The sequence below is a fragment of the Microcebus murinus genome, chromosome 29 (assembly GCF_040939455.1).
Source record: "Microcebus murinus isolate Inina chromosome 29, M.murinus_Inina_mat1.0, whole genome shotgun sequence".
In the NCBI taxonomy this organism is placed as follows: domain Eukaryota; kingdom Metazoa; phylum Chordata; class Mammalia; order Primates; family Cheirogaleidae; genus Microcebus; species Microcebus murinus.
This window is the reverse complement of record NC_134132.1, coordinates 3976335-3995706: the sequence shown is the minus strand read 5'-3', so window position 1 is coordinate 3995706 and position 19372 is coordinate 3976335. Positions and strand designations below refer to the sequence as shown.

Below are 19372 nucleotides of genomic sequence, written 5' to 3'. Positions count from 1 at the left end.
ATAGAAAATTTGAACAACATGATTAAGAAAATTTATTTAATGGGCATATTTTAGAACACTGTACCCAGTGCTCTAAACTGCAGAGCTCTTTCAAGAACATGTGAAACATGGAAGAACATGTGTGCTTGTCATGAAAGAAATTTCAAAGGATTGTAATCACATAGTATACATTTATCTGACCTAAGTGAATTGTCCAGTAACTAATAGTATAAAAAGATACTAGGAAATCTCTGTACGTTCAGATATTAAGAAATACACTTCTAATACTTTAGAGGTCAAAAAAGAATTATAATGAAAATTAGAAATGTTTCTAATAATGAAAATATTATAATCTCAAATTTTATGTAATACAGATAGAGCCATACTTGGAAATTTTTTGCAATAAATGCATATATTAGAAAAAGTTACTATCACATTGAGGATTAAAAGAAAGAAATTAAAAAGGACAAAAACTAAAATCAGTGAGCTCAGTATTCATTCTCAGGAATTTAGGGGAAAGAAAACATAAACCCAGAAAAGCAAAAGGAAAGAAATATATAAAGAGCTGAAATTAATAAAATAGAAAACATGCAATGCAATACAAGCATATAATTGCCAAAGTTGAGTCTGAAAAGACTTATCAAAATTGGTAAATTCCTAGACTGATTAATCAGGAAAAAAGAAAGAGAAAGCACAATTAACCAAAATTGTGCAAATAAAACCAAAAGAATGCAACAGGAGACCTTCCTTCAGATCTTACAGCTATTAAGAGAGTTATGAACAATTTGATGCCAATACATTTTAAAGTATGAATGACATAAGAAGAAATAGAAAAGCTGAGTAATCTTATCTTAAATTCTTCCAGAGAATGTTACCAATTAATTTTAATGAGGCTAATGAAACCTTTACACTAAATCCCAACAAAGACAATACGTGAATGAAAATTAAAGGCTAATCTCACCATGAACATAGATCCAAAGTTTGTCCTAAAATTTTAGTAAATCAACTCTAGTAATATATTTAAAAATTAATCATACTAAATTGCACTTATTCTGAAAATGTAAAGCAGTTTAATATTCAGATGTAAGCAATATAAATCACCTTAAAATAATAAAGGAGAGAAATCATATGATCTTCTCAGATTCTAAAAAAAAAAAAGCAGTTGATAAGATTACCTATTTGTAAAAATTAAATTATAAACTTATAAAAATTCTTAGGAAACCAGCGATAGGAGGGAAATTTTTAATCCAAAAAGGATATCTACCAGAAGCCTACAGAGGACATACTCAACGGTAACATAAAAAGAAGGATCATTCCCACTTCTGTTCAGTACTGTATTGCGGGAAACATCCAGTGCATTAAAAGAAAGAATAAAAGAAAGAAAAGATATAGAAAAGAAATAAAACTGTCATTTTTTGAGATTATATATGTTCATGCCATTATAAGATATGATTATATATGTTCAATTCAAAAGAATCTATACATCAATTTTATAGTTCAATTTTTTTAATTAGCCAGAATTTAGTTAGGTTTCTGACCAAAAACAAAAGAAAAAGAAAATTGTATTTATACCAGCAAAAACTAGAAAATATTAAAATTATATTGTTCCTAGCAAAACTTAGACTTATCAAACGAAAAAAAAATAAATAAATAAATAAAATAAATAAAATTATATTGTTTAGACCTTTCAGCTGGACTGCCATCTTCCAGTAATTCACCAAAATGATAGACACAAAGGAAATGAGGAGGGACACCCAATATATATGTTTTCTACCTTTTAGAAAACATGGAGTTGTTCCTTTGGCCACCTACATGGCCACATACAGGAAAGATGATGTAGACATCAAAAGAATCGGGTACTGTTCGAAAAGGAATGCCCCACCAATGTTATATGACAAAACTGGAAGTCTGCAGTGTTACCCAGCATGCTGTTAGCACTGTGGTAAACAAACAAGAGCAAGATTCTTGCCAAGAGTATTAATGTATGTATTTAGCATATTAAGCACTCTGAGAGCCGAGATAGCTTCCTGAAACGTGTGAAGGAAAATGATCAGAAAAAGGAGGAAGCCGAAGAGAAAAGTATCTGAGTTCAGCTGAAGGCCCCAGCCTGCTCACCCATAGAAGCGCACTTGTAAGAACCAGTGGAAAGGAGCCTGAGCTGCTACAGCCTGCTCCCTATGAATCCATAGCGTAAGCCGCGTAAAAAAAAATTAAAGACATCTGGACTGTAAAAAAAATATACACACACACACTTACCATACTATAAAAAATGAAATACCTAAGAATGAACTAATTAAAGTTGTGTAAGATCTCCAGCAGGAAACTTAGAAAATCATTGAGAGAAATTAAAGCTCTAAATAAATGGAAAGCTATATATATTACTCTTCTAGATTGGAGAATTCAATGTTGTAATGACGTTTTGTCTCCCCATGTTGATCTATAGACTCAATGCAGTTCTAACCAAAATCCCAAAGGCCGGGAATAGCCAAGATACTGTGAAAGAGAACAAGGCAGCAGAACTGATTTTACCAGATAACAAATAACAAAACTTCATTCTGATTAAACTATAGTAAAAGACAGTATGGTACTTGTAGAAGGATAGACAAGACCACTAGTGTAAAAGAATATATAGCCCAAGAACATGCATTAACAGATGTGCCTTTTGTTTTAAAGAAGTCACTGCAAAACAATATGGAAAGGATAGTATTTTCAATAAAGGGTCCTGGGAATATGGGAAAAAATTGAATTAGAGATATCCCACGCTTCATACTATATAGAAAATTCCAAATTGGCCTAATTTTGAGAGTTAAAAGTCTATCTTAAAATGTAGGATAGGAGAATATCACCCAGGCCTTGGAGTACAGAAAGTTTTCTTTGGTCACAAAAGGCTCTAATCATAAAGGAACAAATCGATATATTTTGGTTGCTTTGAAAGTAAAAACTTCCATTTTTCAAAAGACACCATTAAGAGTTACAAAGTGAGACAGTGGATGAGAGAATATTTTTACAACACAAATAACTGACAGAGGACTCATGTGCATTATATAAAAACCCCTATGCATCATTAAGAAAAATGTAGAAAACCTTATGGGAAAATGTGCAAAAAATCTGAGTAGGTACAAAAGATAAAATCCAAAAAGCTAATAAACACATAAAAATATGCTCAATCTTGTAATAATCAGGGAATACAAAATAAAACCACAAAAAAATACCACTACATACCCACTGGAAGGTCTGATAATACCTAGTGTTGATGAGGATATGGAGCGGTGGGAGTATTGGTATAATTTGGAAAATAATATTTATTGGAGTTGGAAGTGTGCATGCCTATGATGCAGCAGTTCCATTCTTAGAAATACATCCAGAAACATGTTCATATGTGCACCAGGAGCCAGGACAGGAATGTTCAAAGCAGCATTATTTATAATAACGAAAAATTGAAACCCACCCATATCCATTAACAGAATGAATAAAACACATCATATTCATATAATGGAAAAATACAGTTATGAAAAAGAACAAAGACAGCTATAACCAATAGTGTGGATGAATCTTATAAACATGTTGAAAGGAAAAAGCTAACACTGAAAACTACGTATTGTATGGTTTCCTTTATATATTAATAAAGTTCAAAAAAAGTTAAAACTAAACTGTAGTTTTTAGAAATGATTATTTGGTGAAACAATAAAAAGTATAGAGTGATTACCATAACAGTCAGGGTAGTGAGGTGAGAGGAATGAAGGGCCTGGCTTGTAGTCAGAAAGGGGCATGCAAGATGGGCTTCCTGGGTTGCTGGCAATGAATTTCTTGGTCTAGTGATTGAAAACTTGTTTCTAGACTAATCCTTGGTTTTCTTGGTACGCAAAGGAGAGTAATTCCAACATCATATGTTGGGATTTGTACAGTTCAAGGTTTTTCATATTTTTAAGGCTTTTTTATATCATGTTTTTTAAAATTCTAGTCGCCACACATTTCTACCCCTAGCATTCTGTAACCAAGGAAACGCCCTACTTTTAGCCTGGCACAGTGCAATGCGAGTGTACCTTTTAAAGAAATATTCCAGGTTGAATATTCTGCGTATTCTTAGATAATATTCAAAAGAAGATCAGTGGTCCTGGTGATATAAAAAGGCTAAATTTTTACACATTAAAATTGCCTGAAAGTCTTAAGTATATATTTTTTGAAAGTCTTTGTTTCTTCTAAACGACAGGCTGAAACTGCCATTGCTGTATATGTATGCATACACAGCTTAAATCATGTCTAAAACAAAATCCAACTGAAAAGTTAAATGTAAATTTAAAAATTTCTGGGTAGCTAATGTAATTTTAAAGTTGATCAGCATTTATCTTAAGGAGTATCATGTACACCCAAAGCATTTAGGTAGGCCAGTTTAGGTTTAAAGATAGATAAAGTATATCTGCTATAATGGGAGATAGATATTAGATGCAAATATAAAATTTGCAGTGAAATCAAGTTATAATGAAAGAATATTTAGGATATTAGGAGTATATTAATAATAATAAATTGATTTGATGTAGGGGTAGAGTTTCCTGTGAAGATCATTTTTAAAAATAGAGTTGGGATATAAATTCTGTCTCTAAAATATATTTTGTTGGTTAGCCATCAGAGAGCTTCAAAAGGTTTTTTCTTTCAACTTTTATTATGAACATTTTAAAACCTATTCAGAAATAGAATGTTTTAATAAACCACCATGTACTCATCACCTAAGAAAATGTTAAATTAAGAAAAACCTGGCCAGGCATGGTGTTGTAGGCCTGTAGCCCCAGCAGTTTAGGAGTCTGAGGCAGGAAGATTACTTGAGGCCAGGAGCTCAAGACCAGCCTGGGCAACACAGCAAAACCCCATCTCACAAAAATTAGCCGGGCACGGTTGCAAGCGCCTGTAGTCCCAGCTACTCAGCTAGGCTAAGGCGAAAGAATCGCTCGAGCCCAGGAGTTTGAGGTTGTAGTGCTATGATGGCATCAAGGTCTGGGCAACAAAGCCAGACCTTGTCTCAAAAAAAGGAAAAAAGAAAAGAAAGAAATCATGAAGCATGAAGCCCGTTTTAAAGACATAACTTTTTAAGTTTCTAAAGTTATATATAGATTAATTGCCCTAGAAAAATAACATCTATACAAATATGAATCCAAATATGCTTGTGATATAGGTTAAAATTTCCTAGTAGCTCTTTACTTTTTAAGAATTGTGTATTCAAGACCCATTAGTGGACATATTTTAGCTTTATATAACAGATATACTGTTGCCCTTTTTCTTTGTTTGTTTGTTTGTTTGATTGTTGTCCAGGATAGAGTGCAGTGCTGCCATCATAGCTTAATGCAACCTCAAACTCCTTGGCTCAAGTAGTCCACCTGCCTCAGCCTCCAAAGTAGCTGCGACCAAAGACACACACCACCACACCCAGCTAAGTTTTCTTAGAGACAGGGTCTCACTGTGTTCCTCAGGCTGGTCTCAAACTTCTGGCCTCAAGTGATCCTCCTGTCTCAGCCTCCCAAAGTGTTAGAATTACAGGCGTAAGTCACTGTGTCCAGCCAGTATTGCCTTTTAAACGTGAACATACTATCTAGAATTGATATTAGTTGCTTTCAGAGCTGAGAATCAATTTGTTTAGGTGCTGCGAGACATTGTGAAAGGTGACATGATTTCAAATGGAAAAATGAACTAAAGCTTTTGTGTATTTAAGGTGTACCATCAGATCATTTTGAAACTCAAGTCTTTGAAAGTGTTACCTAACTCGTGCATTTTCTTAGTTTCTTATAATTCTTTGTAATGGATTGCTTATACCAGAGCTCCTATTTTATCTCACATTTTGGTTATTTTGTTCACATTGTTCTTTAGATGCTATTAAACTACAGCTGGTTGAAGCAGGCCTGGTTGAGTGTCTACTAGAGATTGTTCAACAGAAAGTGGATAGTGACAAAGAGGATGATATTGCTGAGCTCAAAACTGGTTCAGATCTAATGGTTTTATTACTTCTTGGAGGTGAGTTGTAATTTATGCCAACCAAAGAACTTAGTCATCAGATTTTTAAAAATTTATTAAGTCTCTTCTGTAAGTAGTATACTAGACATTTTCTCATTTTCCTATCTCACATCCTGTTGATGTGATGATTTTGAAACCTTAAACATGTCATGGATAGAGCTAGAGATAATAAACTGAAAAAGAAGAATCTTGGCTATTTTCCACTATTTGAAGAGCTGTCATATAGAAGACAAAGCTGTGGTACCAAAGGACTAAAAGGTAAATGGCTGCTTGGGACTTGGACTAAAAAAATGCTAAAGTCCATTGTCTAGTCTCTATTAAAAGTTTATTATAAAAAGATTCATTACCTTTCCCATTATGAAATTAATAGTTTGTGAAGTATGTAGTTTCCCAGTTGGATATTCACTTAGGAATATGAATTTGTTATGCCTAATTATTTTTCTCATATTTGTTGCATTTACCTCCAGATGAATCCATGCAGAAATTATTTGAAGGCGGAAAAGGCAGTGTGTTTCAAAGGGTGCTCTCTTGGATTCCATCAAATAACCACCAGCTACAGCTTGCTGGAGCATTGGCAATTGCAAATTTTGCCAGAAATGGTAAGCATATTAGTTCCTCCTTTGTTAATGTTCTCTATTTTTTTATTTTTGCTTTGCCATCACATGTACTAAAACTGGAACAGTTCACAAGTTTGTGTAATATGTGTATATGCTGCTTAGTTTGAAATCTACAGTACTTATAGTGACTTTCCTAAATTACATTTTATGTAGTTGAACTAAATTCTGACAGATTAAAGATCACGAACAGTGATCATGAAGTGCTTCTTTTGAACTCTTTGCACTTCAGAGCTTGGTAAACTTAAAGTCCTATTCTAATATGCATCGACCACTTGCCTGAGATCTTATTTTGAATTTAATATTCTTGAGTATTCATTCCAGGGTTATTATGCCTCAGTTTATACTTTTATGCCCGTAAAACTTAAGTATAACTAATCCTCTGTTTTAGGGCAGATATTTAATTTAGTTTAATATTTCAGATACAAAAGACCTTGTGTTTATTTATAAAATCTGGCACTTGTAAGAAACTCAAATTCAGTCAAACTATGCTTTGTCTAGGAAATGTGGTTTATTTTTCTTTTTAGTTTAATTTTATTCCAGTATGAGCTATTGGTGTATATTATAATGGCTTATTCCATTTTTACTCTCTTCTCTTTCGGAGTAACTCCCTAATGATGGAGTTAAGAGTAGCAAAATATTAATAATTTAAATATCAGCCATGATAACAAAAGGGTGTTTTAAACATGTGGTTTCTACTTCTGATGTATTATCAGGCTGTAAGGTAGGGATGTTTCTTGTAATTTTTATGATTTTTAAAATTTTATCTATTTTAAGAATCTTTATAATCAGACATCTCACTCAGTAATAGATAAACCTATAAATCTGATGAGAGAAAGAATTGTAATGTGCTTTTTTTTTTTTTTTTTTTGAGACAGAGTCTCACTTTGTTGTCCAGGCTAGAGTGAGTGCCATGGCGTCAGCCTAGCTCACAGCAACCTCAAACTCCTGGGCTCAAGCGATCCTCCTGCCTCAGCCTCCCGGGTAGCTGGGACTACAGGCATGCGCCACCATGCCCGGCTAATTTTTTATATATATATCAGTTGGCCAATTAATTTCTTTCTATTTATAGTAGAGACGGGGTCTCGCTCTTGCTCAGGCTGGTTTTGAACTCCTGACCTTGAGCAATCCGCCCGCCTCGGCCTCCCAAGAGCTAGGATTACAGGCGTGAGCCACAGCGCCCGGCCTGTAATGTGCTTTTTTATAGTTCCCTTTTTCCCTAATGTAGGTAGATAATAGGCTGGTATCAGTATTATAAAATATTTATAGACATTTTTAAAGAGGAAGAAAAAATGTTTTTGTTTTGTTCAGATGGAAATTGTATTCACATGGTAGACAATGGGATTGTAGAAAAACTTATGGATTTACTGGACAGACACGTAGAAGATGGAAACGTAACCGTACAACATGCAGCGCTAAGTGCCCTCAGAAACCTGGCCATCCCAGGTAAGGCTTATGGATAGGAAGCAGCTATGTAAAAAATAAAATCCATCATTTTGGGAAGATATTTACTCCGTGTGATTTGTGGACCTGCTCTGCCCAAGAAGAAAAAATTAGTCTTCAAATTGTTCATACTGTTTTTTTTACTAATAAATGGAGATCATATGTTAAATACATTTTCTGAGACTATATGAGAATAATCTTGTCTTTGTTCAGATCATTCAAATATCTTGTTACCTTTTGTGAACTCTTAGATTTTCATTGTATAGTATAGTTAAGCTTTTTAAAACATCTTTAGTTGAGGTAAGATAATCAATTAAGAGAATCTCCTAAAGAATGATTTAAGTTGCTTTTCTTTTTTTCCCCCATAAGCAGACATACAGTTTTTTTAAAATAGCCTTAATTTGTCTTTGGATTAAAGGCTTTTGAGCCATGAAATCACATTGTCATGGGAAAGAATACAGAAGATAGTTAAAACTATTCTTGTATTCTACTTTCACAGAATGTTTTTTTAATTTTTAAGAGACAAGGATTTGCTATGCTGCCCAGACTGGGCTCAAACCTTCCCACCTCAGCCTCCCAAGTGACTGGGATTACAGGCATGAGCCACCACACCTGGCCTAAAACTAAATTTCTGATTAGGTGACATAATGCAATTATATGAAGATCCAATCCATATGAATTCAGTTTGGTTCATAAAGCAATATTATATATTAATGTCTGTAACATATTAATACAGTTGGGTCAGAGACAGAGGTAAAAAGAAACATTTAATAAAATTGAGGAATTGTGCTTCTTATTATAAGACAACAACATTTTCAGATTTCCTTTACAGACTATGTAAATAAATGTTTTTAGGTTGGGTTTTAAAAGCCAGTTAGTATGATTTATCTGTTATACTCCTATATACAAACAGGATACTTACACACTCACACACACTTAATTCCATTCTTAAAATTCTTAGAAAAGTAACAGGATTGTTTCTAAATAGAAAAATACAACATGAGCCTTAAGGACCCATTTAGTAAATGTGTATTGTGTATTGAATTGAATGTTTATCATCAAGAATGTTAACACCACTTTAACCATATTCTCTTTCTCTTTCTCTCTAGTTATAAATAAAGCAAAGATGTTATCAGCTGGGGTCACAGAGGCAGTTTTGAAATTTCTTAAATCTGAAATGCCCCCGGTTCAGTTCAAACTTTTGGGAACATTAAGAATGTTAATAGATGCACAAGGTAAAAGAAATGTTTTTCCAAATTGCATTTTTGGTATGATAGTCTTAATGTGCCTCTAGTTGGAAAAGGACTTGTTTTTAGCATTTAGGATGATGTAATCATAAAAATAAATAGCAGATAAAAGGTAAAAAAAAGTTGGTTTTGGAACCTCATTCACTAATCCCTGTGCTTGTCATGAATTGATTTTAAGTGGAAATGATACTGTATGCCTCTTTATTAGTACATGTAATCCTGGTTTTAGGTTGGTTTATTATTCCTGAGAGGTTTTTGTGTCTTGGCACTCTATGCCCATTTTTACCTTGTCTTCAAAATCAAATTTCATTATTGTGATAGTCAAAATTTTTAAAAATTTGTTTGGCAAACAGGGATAACATTGTGCAGAAACAGCAGTGAAAACCACTGCTAGTATTGAATTATGTTTATTATTTCTAAATTCTGAGCCCTTTTCTATATTGATTGCTTAAAGTCCTTCTAAAAAACCTTCGTTACAGTCTGCCAGAGTACTAACCAGATGGTCAAGCTTACCAAAAAGAATATGAAGTTGTTTGTTTTTGTATGAAAATCTACAACTTTATAGAAAAAGCCAGATAGCCCATCAGATGCGTATTTGCAGTCCTTGCTTTAATAAAATTGTTGTGTTTTTAGACATGTGATTTGCAATTATTTCAGCCAGTTGCTCATCAGTGATTCATTCCTTTGTGGTTTTTCTTCTTTCTTATAGCAGAAGCTGCTGAGCAACTGGGCAAGAATGTTAAGTTAGTGGAGCGTTTGGTGGAATGGTGTGAAGCCAAAGACCATGCTGGTGTGATGGGGGAGTCAAACAGACTGCTGTCTGCCCTCATACGGCACAGCAAATCAAAGGTGAGTTCCAGGGGAAACCGTTTACTAGAAAATACTAGAGTAGCTCTTTTGGAAGGAAACTCGACATTGTAGATCCTACATGGTAAGCCTGCATTTTTTATGTATTTATATATGAATACATTAATCAACAATGAAGATTGAGCTTTTTTATTTAGTTCTGTTTCATAATAGCTAAGAGTAAGGCTTTGGAATCAAACAGAGATGGGTTCAGATTTTCTCTCTACCATTTAAACGGTCAAGTCTCATCATTTCGTATTTTAAAATAAGAACTGGGATAATATTTATCTGGGATTATTGTGAGGATTCAATGAATCTTGTACACGGTGTATTCAGCTGGTACCTGGGACGTTGGAAGCGCTTACTAAATGGAGGTTGCTGTTCCTGCCGTCACTGTTATTTTTAGCACCACCATTACCAGCATGAGTGTCAAACATTCATGTGCCAGGCTCTGACCATGGGAGCTACTGATGTTTAGAAATGAAATGATAGCTAGGTAGTATACGGTGCCCAGAACTCACAAAGTTGGACAAAATCCATTGTCATGGCAGTGTCTAGCACAGTAGCTGTCTGGCACTTGGTAGCTATTTGAAAGATCACAATGGTGGGAACCAGACCAGCAGTTCGCCAGCCGATTTAGTGTATCTAGATTGCATTCCTTTTCTTTTCTTATACCTTCTTTTCTAAGGTGACCCTTTTGATCATTTCACTTGTGGTACAGTTTCAGTAGTGACGGTATTTGAGAAGGTCAATTTAGAACTCAAATCCACTAGCTATTTTCATTTATTTATAGAACAGATTTTTTAAAAAGATGGCAAGAGAAAAAGCTGAGAAGTAATGGTTTTCCTTGCCTTGTGTAAATGTTTCATACAAGTAATTGACTTCACTGTGATAGCTATCTCAGCTGGTCAGTCACAGCAGTGTTCTTCCCCCTCAGATGCTAAATCTTGAGATCTGTCCCTGGGCAAAGCAGCTGTTAACCAGAACCTTCCTATTACCTGTCTCAGACGGACCAGCCTAAAAGCCCATACATTTTCATTAACACAAACACAAGACCAAACAGTATGTTGGCAGGATGGAAAGTATCAAGAAAGAATAGTAAAATGACCTCCTTTTCTCCCTTCTCCATCATAACTGCTTTCTTGTGCCCATTTGTTCATTTAACAGTTAATACTTGGGTGCTTGCAGTGGGAATATTATAAAACGTAGTGTTACTTTAAAGCAATTAGGTGTCTAGTAAGGGGACTGATACAAAATCAGCTCGCTTAAGAGCAGCATTAAGACCGCATACACCACGTGGGTGTAACGTGGAGGAAAGAAAGACCAACACTGGATGGATGGTCCAGGTGGTGTCATAGAAGGGTGTGTCTTAGAGGTTAGCTAGGAATCTCAGGAGGGAAAAGGGGAAGAGAACAGAGGGGAGAGCCTTTTCAGGCAAAGACAACAGTGTATACAAAAGCAGAGAGATGTAAAACATCGTGAATTTAGAAGAAAACTACAAATAAAGCAGTATTGCTGGAGCATAGAGTGTGTAGAGGGAGTGGCCAGAGAGGATGAGAATTGGAGACTAAGATGAATTATATGCCAAATTAAGATAGATGAATTTGATTCAGTAGTAAACCAGGAGCTCTTAAAGTGTTTTAAGCAGCAGGGGGTCATTTCTTAGTTTTCATTTAGAAAAATGACTAGGGTTTTATAGGGGCAGAAATAACAGAGTTATTGCAAAAATATACATGAGAGATGGTGAAAGCCCGAATTCAAGTTTTGGATTGAGTAATGTGAAATTGCTGATATTCAACTGTTTTTGACACACTTTGTATGGTTCAGCCAACTAATAGCAGTGAGGATGGAAAAGAAGGAGAAAGATACAGGTAGTAGAATTGACAGATGGAACAGTAGGCTTAAAGGAGGAGGTGGTTTTAGAGAGAATTCCAGGTTTGGGCTTTGGCCCCAGGTTGGGTTTTCATGCCACGCATCCAAACAAGATACTACAGGAAGAGGTGCAGCTAACACTCTCTAACTTGCCTGCTCCCAAGCCACTCTCCCATGCTTTTCGGAGTCTTTACCCTTAGTCCTTTGCTATACTCCATGAGAATTCCCACCAATGGTTTAGAGTTTAGGCAAGCCATTATTCTGTTAACTAGATTACAAACAACAGAGACATGCTTCTGGCATCCGAATTTTTTAGCTCTTAGATAAATTCCTGTTACATTGATAGTAAGGCCACCAAAGCCTTGATTAATCTGTTACCTTCAGTACTTTCAGCACTGTACCTTCAGTTCAGTATCAGCTAACAGAATCACTTAACCAGACCGTTAATGGACACACATTGTGGCCATGGGAAGATGCATCCCAGCATCTTAGAAACAGCTGAATTGAGGAGCCAAAACTATGTACATGCTACAGTATGAAACTGAGATCTGAAGATTTTGAGGCTTTTCTGTGAATTTCATTTATCATGGGAATTCCATGATTCCTTTCCCATGGGTATTCCTTTCCCTCATCTAACCTCCCACTTCTCCCCTCCCCCTTAAACCCCTAAAAAAGGTTTTGAGTACCCATTAAGCATCTGTTGCCACGCAGGTTCTTTGAAAGAGGAAAAATATAGCATGGTACCTTTCTTAGGGGAATGCAAGTGTGACAAAAAACAATTTGAAGTTTTAGAGAATTGCAACTTTATCGTCACATTATAACTTTAGGTTTATAATTCAGCCTTTTTTCCTTTTGTGTATCTTTCCTACAATTGGGAGTATGTTCCTGCTAAGCCGAAATAGGAACCTTGATTCGTATATTTTAGTGATCAGAACTATAAGGTATATTCGTTGCTTGAGCTCCAGGTCAGAACTGTTAAATTATTTTTAAACCAACAATAAAGTGGAATTCATAGTTACTGTTGAGCAGCAGTTCTCAAAGTTCGTCTCATCAAATAATAATCCCAACAATGTTCCACGAAGAAAAAATGTTGCATGGTTAGTTATAGAAATAGTACATTACTTTTCCTTGCCTTTGGGATTCACAGCATACGTTAGTACTACTCTAAATAACCCTCCTCAACTTTATTTAATCCACTTATTCTGAAACTATTTGACCATGGATCCTTTTTGCAAGTAGCATCTATTAATATTACATTGGACATACTTTGGGAAATGCTGTTCCGGAATAAGCTTCTAAAATAATTAAACACTAGGCTCAAATTTGTTACATTCCTATATCTCCTTAACCAACTTGTGAATCACAGCTCTCTCCTTGTTTTATTCTTAAACTTTGAAGATCATACTCCACCCTGAATTCTATCTTAGAGTCCAACCTTCCAAAAGTTTGCACTGACTCACAAGGTTTCAGGCTGCTTAGTCATCCCAGCCATATGCAGTGTATTCCTGTGCTTATGCCATTAGGTAAATTCACGTCTTCCCTTGAAAGAGTGCCCTAATCTAGTTCTGACCAGCCATCTAAACCTGCCAAATGTAGATATCAAAACTAGAAAAAGAAATATAGTTTGGCCAGACAACAGTGGCTCATACCTGTAATCCCAGTAGTTTGGGAGAACAAGGTGGGAGGAACTCTTGAGGCCAGGAGTTCGAGACCAGCCTGGATAACATAGCAAGACCCCGTCTCTACAAAAAATAAAAAAGTCGCCGGATGTGGTGGCTCATGCCTATAATCCTAGCACTCTGAGAGGCAGAGGTGGGAGGATAGCTCGAGTTCAGGAGTTCGAGACCAGCCTGAGCAAGAGTATCTACTAAAAATAGAAAGAAATTAGCTGGATAACTAAAAATATATAGAAAAAATTAGCCGCGCATGGTGGCACATGCCTTTAGTCCCAGCTACTCAGGAGGCTGAGGCAGAAGGATTGCTTAAGCCCTGGAGTTTGAAGTTGCTGTGAGCTAGGCTGATGCCACAGCACTCTAGCTCGGGCAACAGAGTAAGACTCTGTCTCCAAAAAAAAAAAAAGAATTACTAAATAACAGTAATTAGAAAAGTGAATATAAAAAAAAAAATAAAATAAAAAAGTTAGTCAAGTGTAGTGATGTGTACCTGTTAAGTCCTGGCTACTCGGGAGGCAGAGGTGGGAGGACCACCTGAGCCCCCAGGAGTTTGAGGTTGCAGTGAGCTATGATGATGCCACTGCATTCCAGCATGGGCAACAGAACAAGACCCTGTCTCTAAAAAGAAAAACAAACAAAAAACAAATATACTTTGCCTCCAACCCTAGAAATATAAAAACGCCCTCCTATCAAAGTAGGCGCTTTTCTTTACCCTTTAAAAATGTAACATTCTTTATCAGTTATCAAGCTAAAAACTTGTTTAAACAAATATATTTAGTCATTCGCTCATTCATCTAACAAACACTTATTTAAATCCCATACTGAGAAGGCTTGGATGATACTATCTTGAAAAAGAAAATTTTTAAGTGGCTCACCAATTCAGTGGCTATGCCAACCTGCCATTTTATAAATTGATTATCTCAAATCCGACCTATCTCAGAACACTCCATTATGCAGTTATCAGCAAAGTCTTAAGCTGTGTTTATTTTAGTAATGAAGGGCAAGTTGACTATAAATGCTAAATAAGTGAAATTGTTAGCACAGATAATATATGTAGCAAAACTTAGCTTTCCATAAGAAAACTCCTGGAGAAATAGAACTGTAAAATAAAACATTGTTTCAAACTTCATAAAACATCTCCAGAATTTTTAGAGACTTTGCAGAGAGACACCTAGGGTTTAAAGGACTTCCTACAGAACTATTTCCTTATGTATATCTTCAATTTATTTATGTAAATGAAATGGTTTGAGAGAAGTTCAAATGATCTCTAGATTAATTTTAGAAGTGTATTGGTTTAAATGATTTGTAATTCTCCAGATGACCCTTCTTGCTCTAAGTAGTGCTAATATCTTTCATTTAAAAAATACCTTGAAATTAAATACAACTTTAAAACACATTCATAGAGCCTCCTCGAGTCACATTAAATAAGTGCCAGTGCATGGCACTCTGAACATAGTACAGATACTTTTCCATCGACTGCAGATGGTTAAGAACAAGAACCCAGTAGCCACACTGCCTGGATTTGAACCTTGGCTTTACCATTTACTCATGGTCCCACATTCCGTCAGGCAAAGCGACTCCACTGAGTAGCTATTCATTTCCGATATACAGATTTCCTTTGTTCATTCTCTGCTCTTCCTTCAACTACAGTGGACTTTTGGGGGGTAAATCGAAAAATAGGGGATGAAATGACAGGCCAAGGATCTTCCTTTACCTGGCTGCATATGTATCTATTAATCTCTTATTTTCTACTCAACAAGCTCCTTTGTGATTTTTATAGAATGTTAAGACTTCTATATCAGTTTCAAATCACTGTCACTGAGTAAGCAGTATATTGGGAGTTTAGGAAAGGCTTTAAAAGATAGTTTCTCACTTTCTAAAAGAGGTTGATGGAAAAGACTTTTGGCAACCAGAACACAGGCTACCATAAAAACCAAGTTCTTGGACTCTGCTGATACAAAATGCTTGTGCACTAAACCTGTTTGAGCTCAAAGCGAAGATGTTGTCTACAAATGATTTCCTTTAAAAATTTACATAATGTGGAAGCATAAAGGAAACTTTTTTCAAATATTTTAGCAAATTCCTTTGAAAAATATTTTTAACTACAGTTAGATTTGTATCATTGAAAGTGACTTGGAGAAGCTACTTTTTAAAATATCTAGAAGTTACTTCAAATTATTAAAAATAGTGAAAACTAGCTAAGAAAATTACTTTTAAAATACTCTAATTGAGACTTCCCACTGCATTATATTTATTGTAAGAGTTCTAAGACAAAACCCTCAGTGGGATGAAGACAAAAATAAGTACTAAAAATAAATGTAACCAGTTTTTTCATCTAACTTTTGCTAGATATTCTTACATATGCTTTTGGTGTGATAACTTTGTAACTATTACAAAAACCTGTGAGATACACACTTTTAATACCATTCCAACAACATAGATGAAGTCACTCAGGTAAGAGAGGTTTGGTAATTTGCTCGAAGCTGGTGGGATTTATTGACTCCAGACCCCATGCCCCCACTGCTTGGAGAGAAGACAGAGCTGTAGCCACCATGAGAAATGGAGGCAAACACAGGATTTAAGTCCTGCTCAGTCCCTCTGCATGTAATCCAGTTCTTGTATTTGTAAGACCAAACCTAAAAACACTTAAAAAAATGTATACAAGCTTTACCTGGAGTATCTAGAGAACAACGACCTGGCACTATCAGAAAAGGTATGACAGGACTTTTGTATATTATTATTTCAAGTTTTATTCTCTTTTGTTGATCCTGAGGTAGGTCAACATTCAGGGAAGTGGCACTTTCATTTCTTTGCCTTTGGTAGCTTCTAGACCTCTCTGTTCCTTCATTGCGAACTGCAATTGCAATGGTCTTTTCCACTTAGGCAATTTAAGTTGTCATGTTTTGATGAATTTATTTAAAGCTAAAAGCTTTTTCCTTTTCTTCTGTGAAGAAAAAAAATAAGGTTAAATGAAGATTCATACAGGACACTGGTCACAAAACCACTCAACAATGAATTGACTGATTATAATGCATTTTCTTTATGTTCAAAATTAGTTTATAATTCTGTGATATTTATTTATTGTAGGATGTAATTAAAACCATTGTACAGAGTGGTGGCATCAAGCATCTAGTTACTATGGCAACTAGTGAACATGTAATAATGCAGAATGAAGCCCTTGTTGCTTTGGCATTAATAGCAGCTTTAGAATTGGGTAAGTACCCCTGTGGCAAACTTATTTTCTCCTATTTTTATCTCAGATGAAAGGAAGCTCAGGAGTGGAATTGAAGTCAGACAGAACTTTGACTGGAAGCATTTTGCCTGTGTGTGTCCACGCCTGTATCTGAATATATGGAGAATTATATAGGTTGTTACCATGGCTGTCTCCTTTGGTTGTGCTTTTGGTAACATTTTTAGGACAATGCTTTAAGGTTAAGTTTATTTCAAGTTATGGCCACTTAGAAAATATAGAAAGCATTTTGAGCAGGCTTCCCAGAGAAAGAAAACAATATTTACAATACCACAGCAAGTGAAGAGTGTGCTACTCTTGCAGTAACTGGACTTTGTCTTACATCTCTGCTGATTCTATTACCAATTTGCTCTTGCTGATCTTCTCTATGGCCATGGTTTATGTTACTTTGTAGCTTTGCCTTCACTCTAAAGTCTCATCTTCTGTGTATTTTTGCATTCAGAACTCCCCAAAAGCAAAGTCTAAGTGATTCCTTTAGTTTCTAACATACAGCATCCATAATGGGCAGAATTCTGCTTGAAAAGGTAGCTCCTAGGCACCTATGTTTTGTGTAGCAACTTTTGGCTCTGGGGACCAACCCCTGATACAGTCAGCTGGGGACAGTGTGTCAGATTCACGTGATCTGTGGTTAAGGCCTAAGGCTGCTTTGTACTAATTAGGGTTTTAGACTTGGTGGTCCCATCCAGTTCAAGGCCATTTGGGTAAATACTGTTAACTGATTACCTCTTAATTCATACTGATGATTTATATTTGTAATTCTCAAAATGGGGCGAGATTTCTTTTTGTTTTGAGACAGAGTCTCACTGTGTTGCCCGGGCTAGAGTGCCATGGCGTCAGCCTCTCTCACAGGAGCCTCAAACTCCTGGGCTCAAGCGATCCTCCTGCCTCAACCTCCTGAGTAGCTGGGATTACAGGCATGTGCCACCATGCCCAGCTAATTTTATATATATATATATTTAGTGGGCCAATTTCTATTTTTAGTAGAGATGGGGGTCTCGCTCTTGCTCAGGCTAGTTTCAAACTCCTGACCTTGAGCAATCCTTCCACCTCAGCCTTTTCTAGAGTGCTAGAAAGAGAATATTATTTATCTAGGTCATTATTTATCAGTCCCTTTTGGAAGGTTTCACATGGTCAGTTTCTAGAAGAAGAAACAGTGTTTAGCCTGAGGATACTAGGTTCATACACAATGGATCCCAACCTGTACTTTGTTTCATTTTCTAGGCACTGCTGAGAAGGATCTAGAAAGTGCTAAACTGGTACAGATTTTACACAGACTGCTAGCAGATGAGAGAAGTGCTCCTGAAATCAAATATAATTCCATGGTCCTGATCTGTGCTGTCATGGGGTCTGGTAAGTATTTCTCCTATCATTTGATGTCTGTCAACATGTGGCTGACATTAAACATTAAATACAGAATCGTTAGTGATTGCTTTGCGTTTTAAAAGCATTAGAAATTATTTTATGGATGATATAGGATTACTTTTTTTCCCATCAGTTTAAACATTTATTATTTCTTTGTAGTGATAACATATAAAATATTTTCTTTTAGCCATCTTGAAATATATACTACATTATTTGCTATAGTCATCCTACTATTTGATAGAATCTTTGGAAATTTCAATATAAAAGTAATCCTTACTCTAAGAGAAATCATCATATGGCAAATGTAGACAAAAACCAGTGTTAAAAAATTACTAAGCATAAGTTTCATTAGCCCTAAAATCTTATTTTATATAAAGAACAAGTTCTGATTGTGTATGTCCTGATACTAGCTAAGGAATTTGTTCAAGAAGTTGTTGGCTCACGCATGTAATGCTAGCACTCCGGGAGGCTGAAGCGGTAGCATTGCTTGAGCTCAGGACTGCAAGACCCAGACCCTGTCTCTACCAAAAAAATTAGCCAGGCGTGATGGTGCACACCTGTAGTCCCAGCTACTCGGGAGGCTGAGGCAGGAGGATCTCTTGAGCCCAGGAGTTTGAGGTCACAGCTATGACGACGCCACTGCACTCTAGGCAAGGTGACAGAGTGAGACTGTATCTCAAAAAGAAAAGAAATTGTTGGCATATCTTGGTATGTGTTCCATGAACACTTGAAAGGAATGTGTGTTCTGCAGTTTGGGGTGGAGGATTTAATGTTGATTAAATCCTGTTGGTTGGTAGTGGTGTTGATCTTCCTATATCCCTACTGGTTTTCGAATTGTTTTCAGCAACAGATAAAAGAGGGATGCTGAAGTCTTCAGCTAAATCGTGGGTTTGTCCTTGCAGTTCTATCAATTTTTGCTTCATGTAATTATCAGCTCTGTTGTTAGGTACATACACCTTTAGGATTGCTATGCCTTTTTGGTGAATTGAATCTTTTATCATTATGCGATGCCCCTGTCTGTTCCTGGTAATGCGATGGAGACCTGGGTGTACAGAATCTGGCCAGCAGGCCTGTCCCCTGGGCCCT

At 35.9% G+C, this 19372-nt stretch overlaps 1 protein-coding gene across 5 annotated transcripts in view; it reads left to right on the top strand.

Annotated features, from left to right (window-relative positions):
• RAP1GDS1 (Rap1 GTPase-GDP dissociation stimulator 1) overlaps positions 1-19372 on the top strand; it is a 132361-nt gene that overhangs the window by 109476 nt on the left and 3513 nt on the right. For 4 of the 5 annotated variants that reach the window (XM_012763622.3, XM_012763619.3, XM_012763621.3 and 1 more), the window contains 7 exons: positions 5836-5979; positions 6447-6578; positions 7905-8039; positions 9146-9271; positions 9993-10132; positions 16762-16888; positions 18146-18274. In XM_012763622.3, the coding sequence (XP_012619076.1) occupies positions 5836-5979; positions 6447-6578; positions 7905-8039; positions 9146-9271; positions 9993-10132; positions 16762-16888; positions 18146-18274 (933 nt within the window). The remainder of the gene's footprint in view (positions 1-5835; positions 5980-6446; positions 6579-7904; positions 8040-9145; positions 9272-9992; positions 10133-16761; positions 16889-18145; positions 18275-19372) is intronic. The other variant, XM_012763620.3, reaches the window with a different exon arrangement.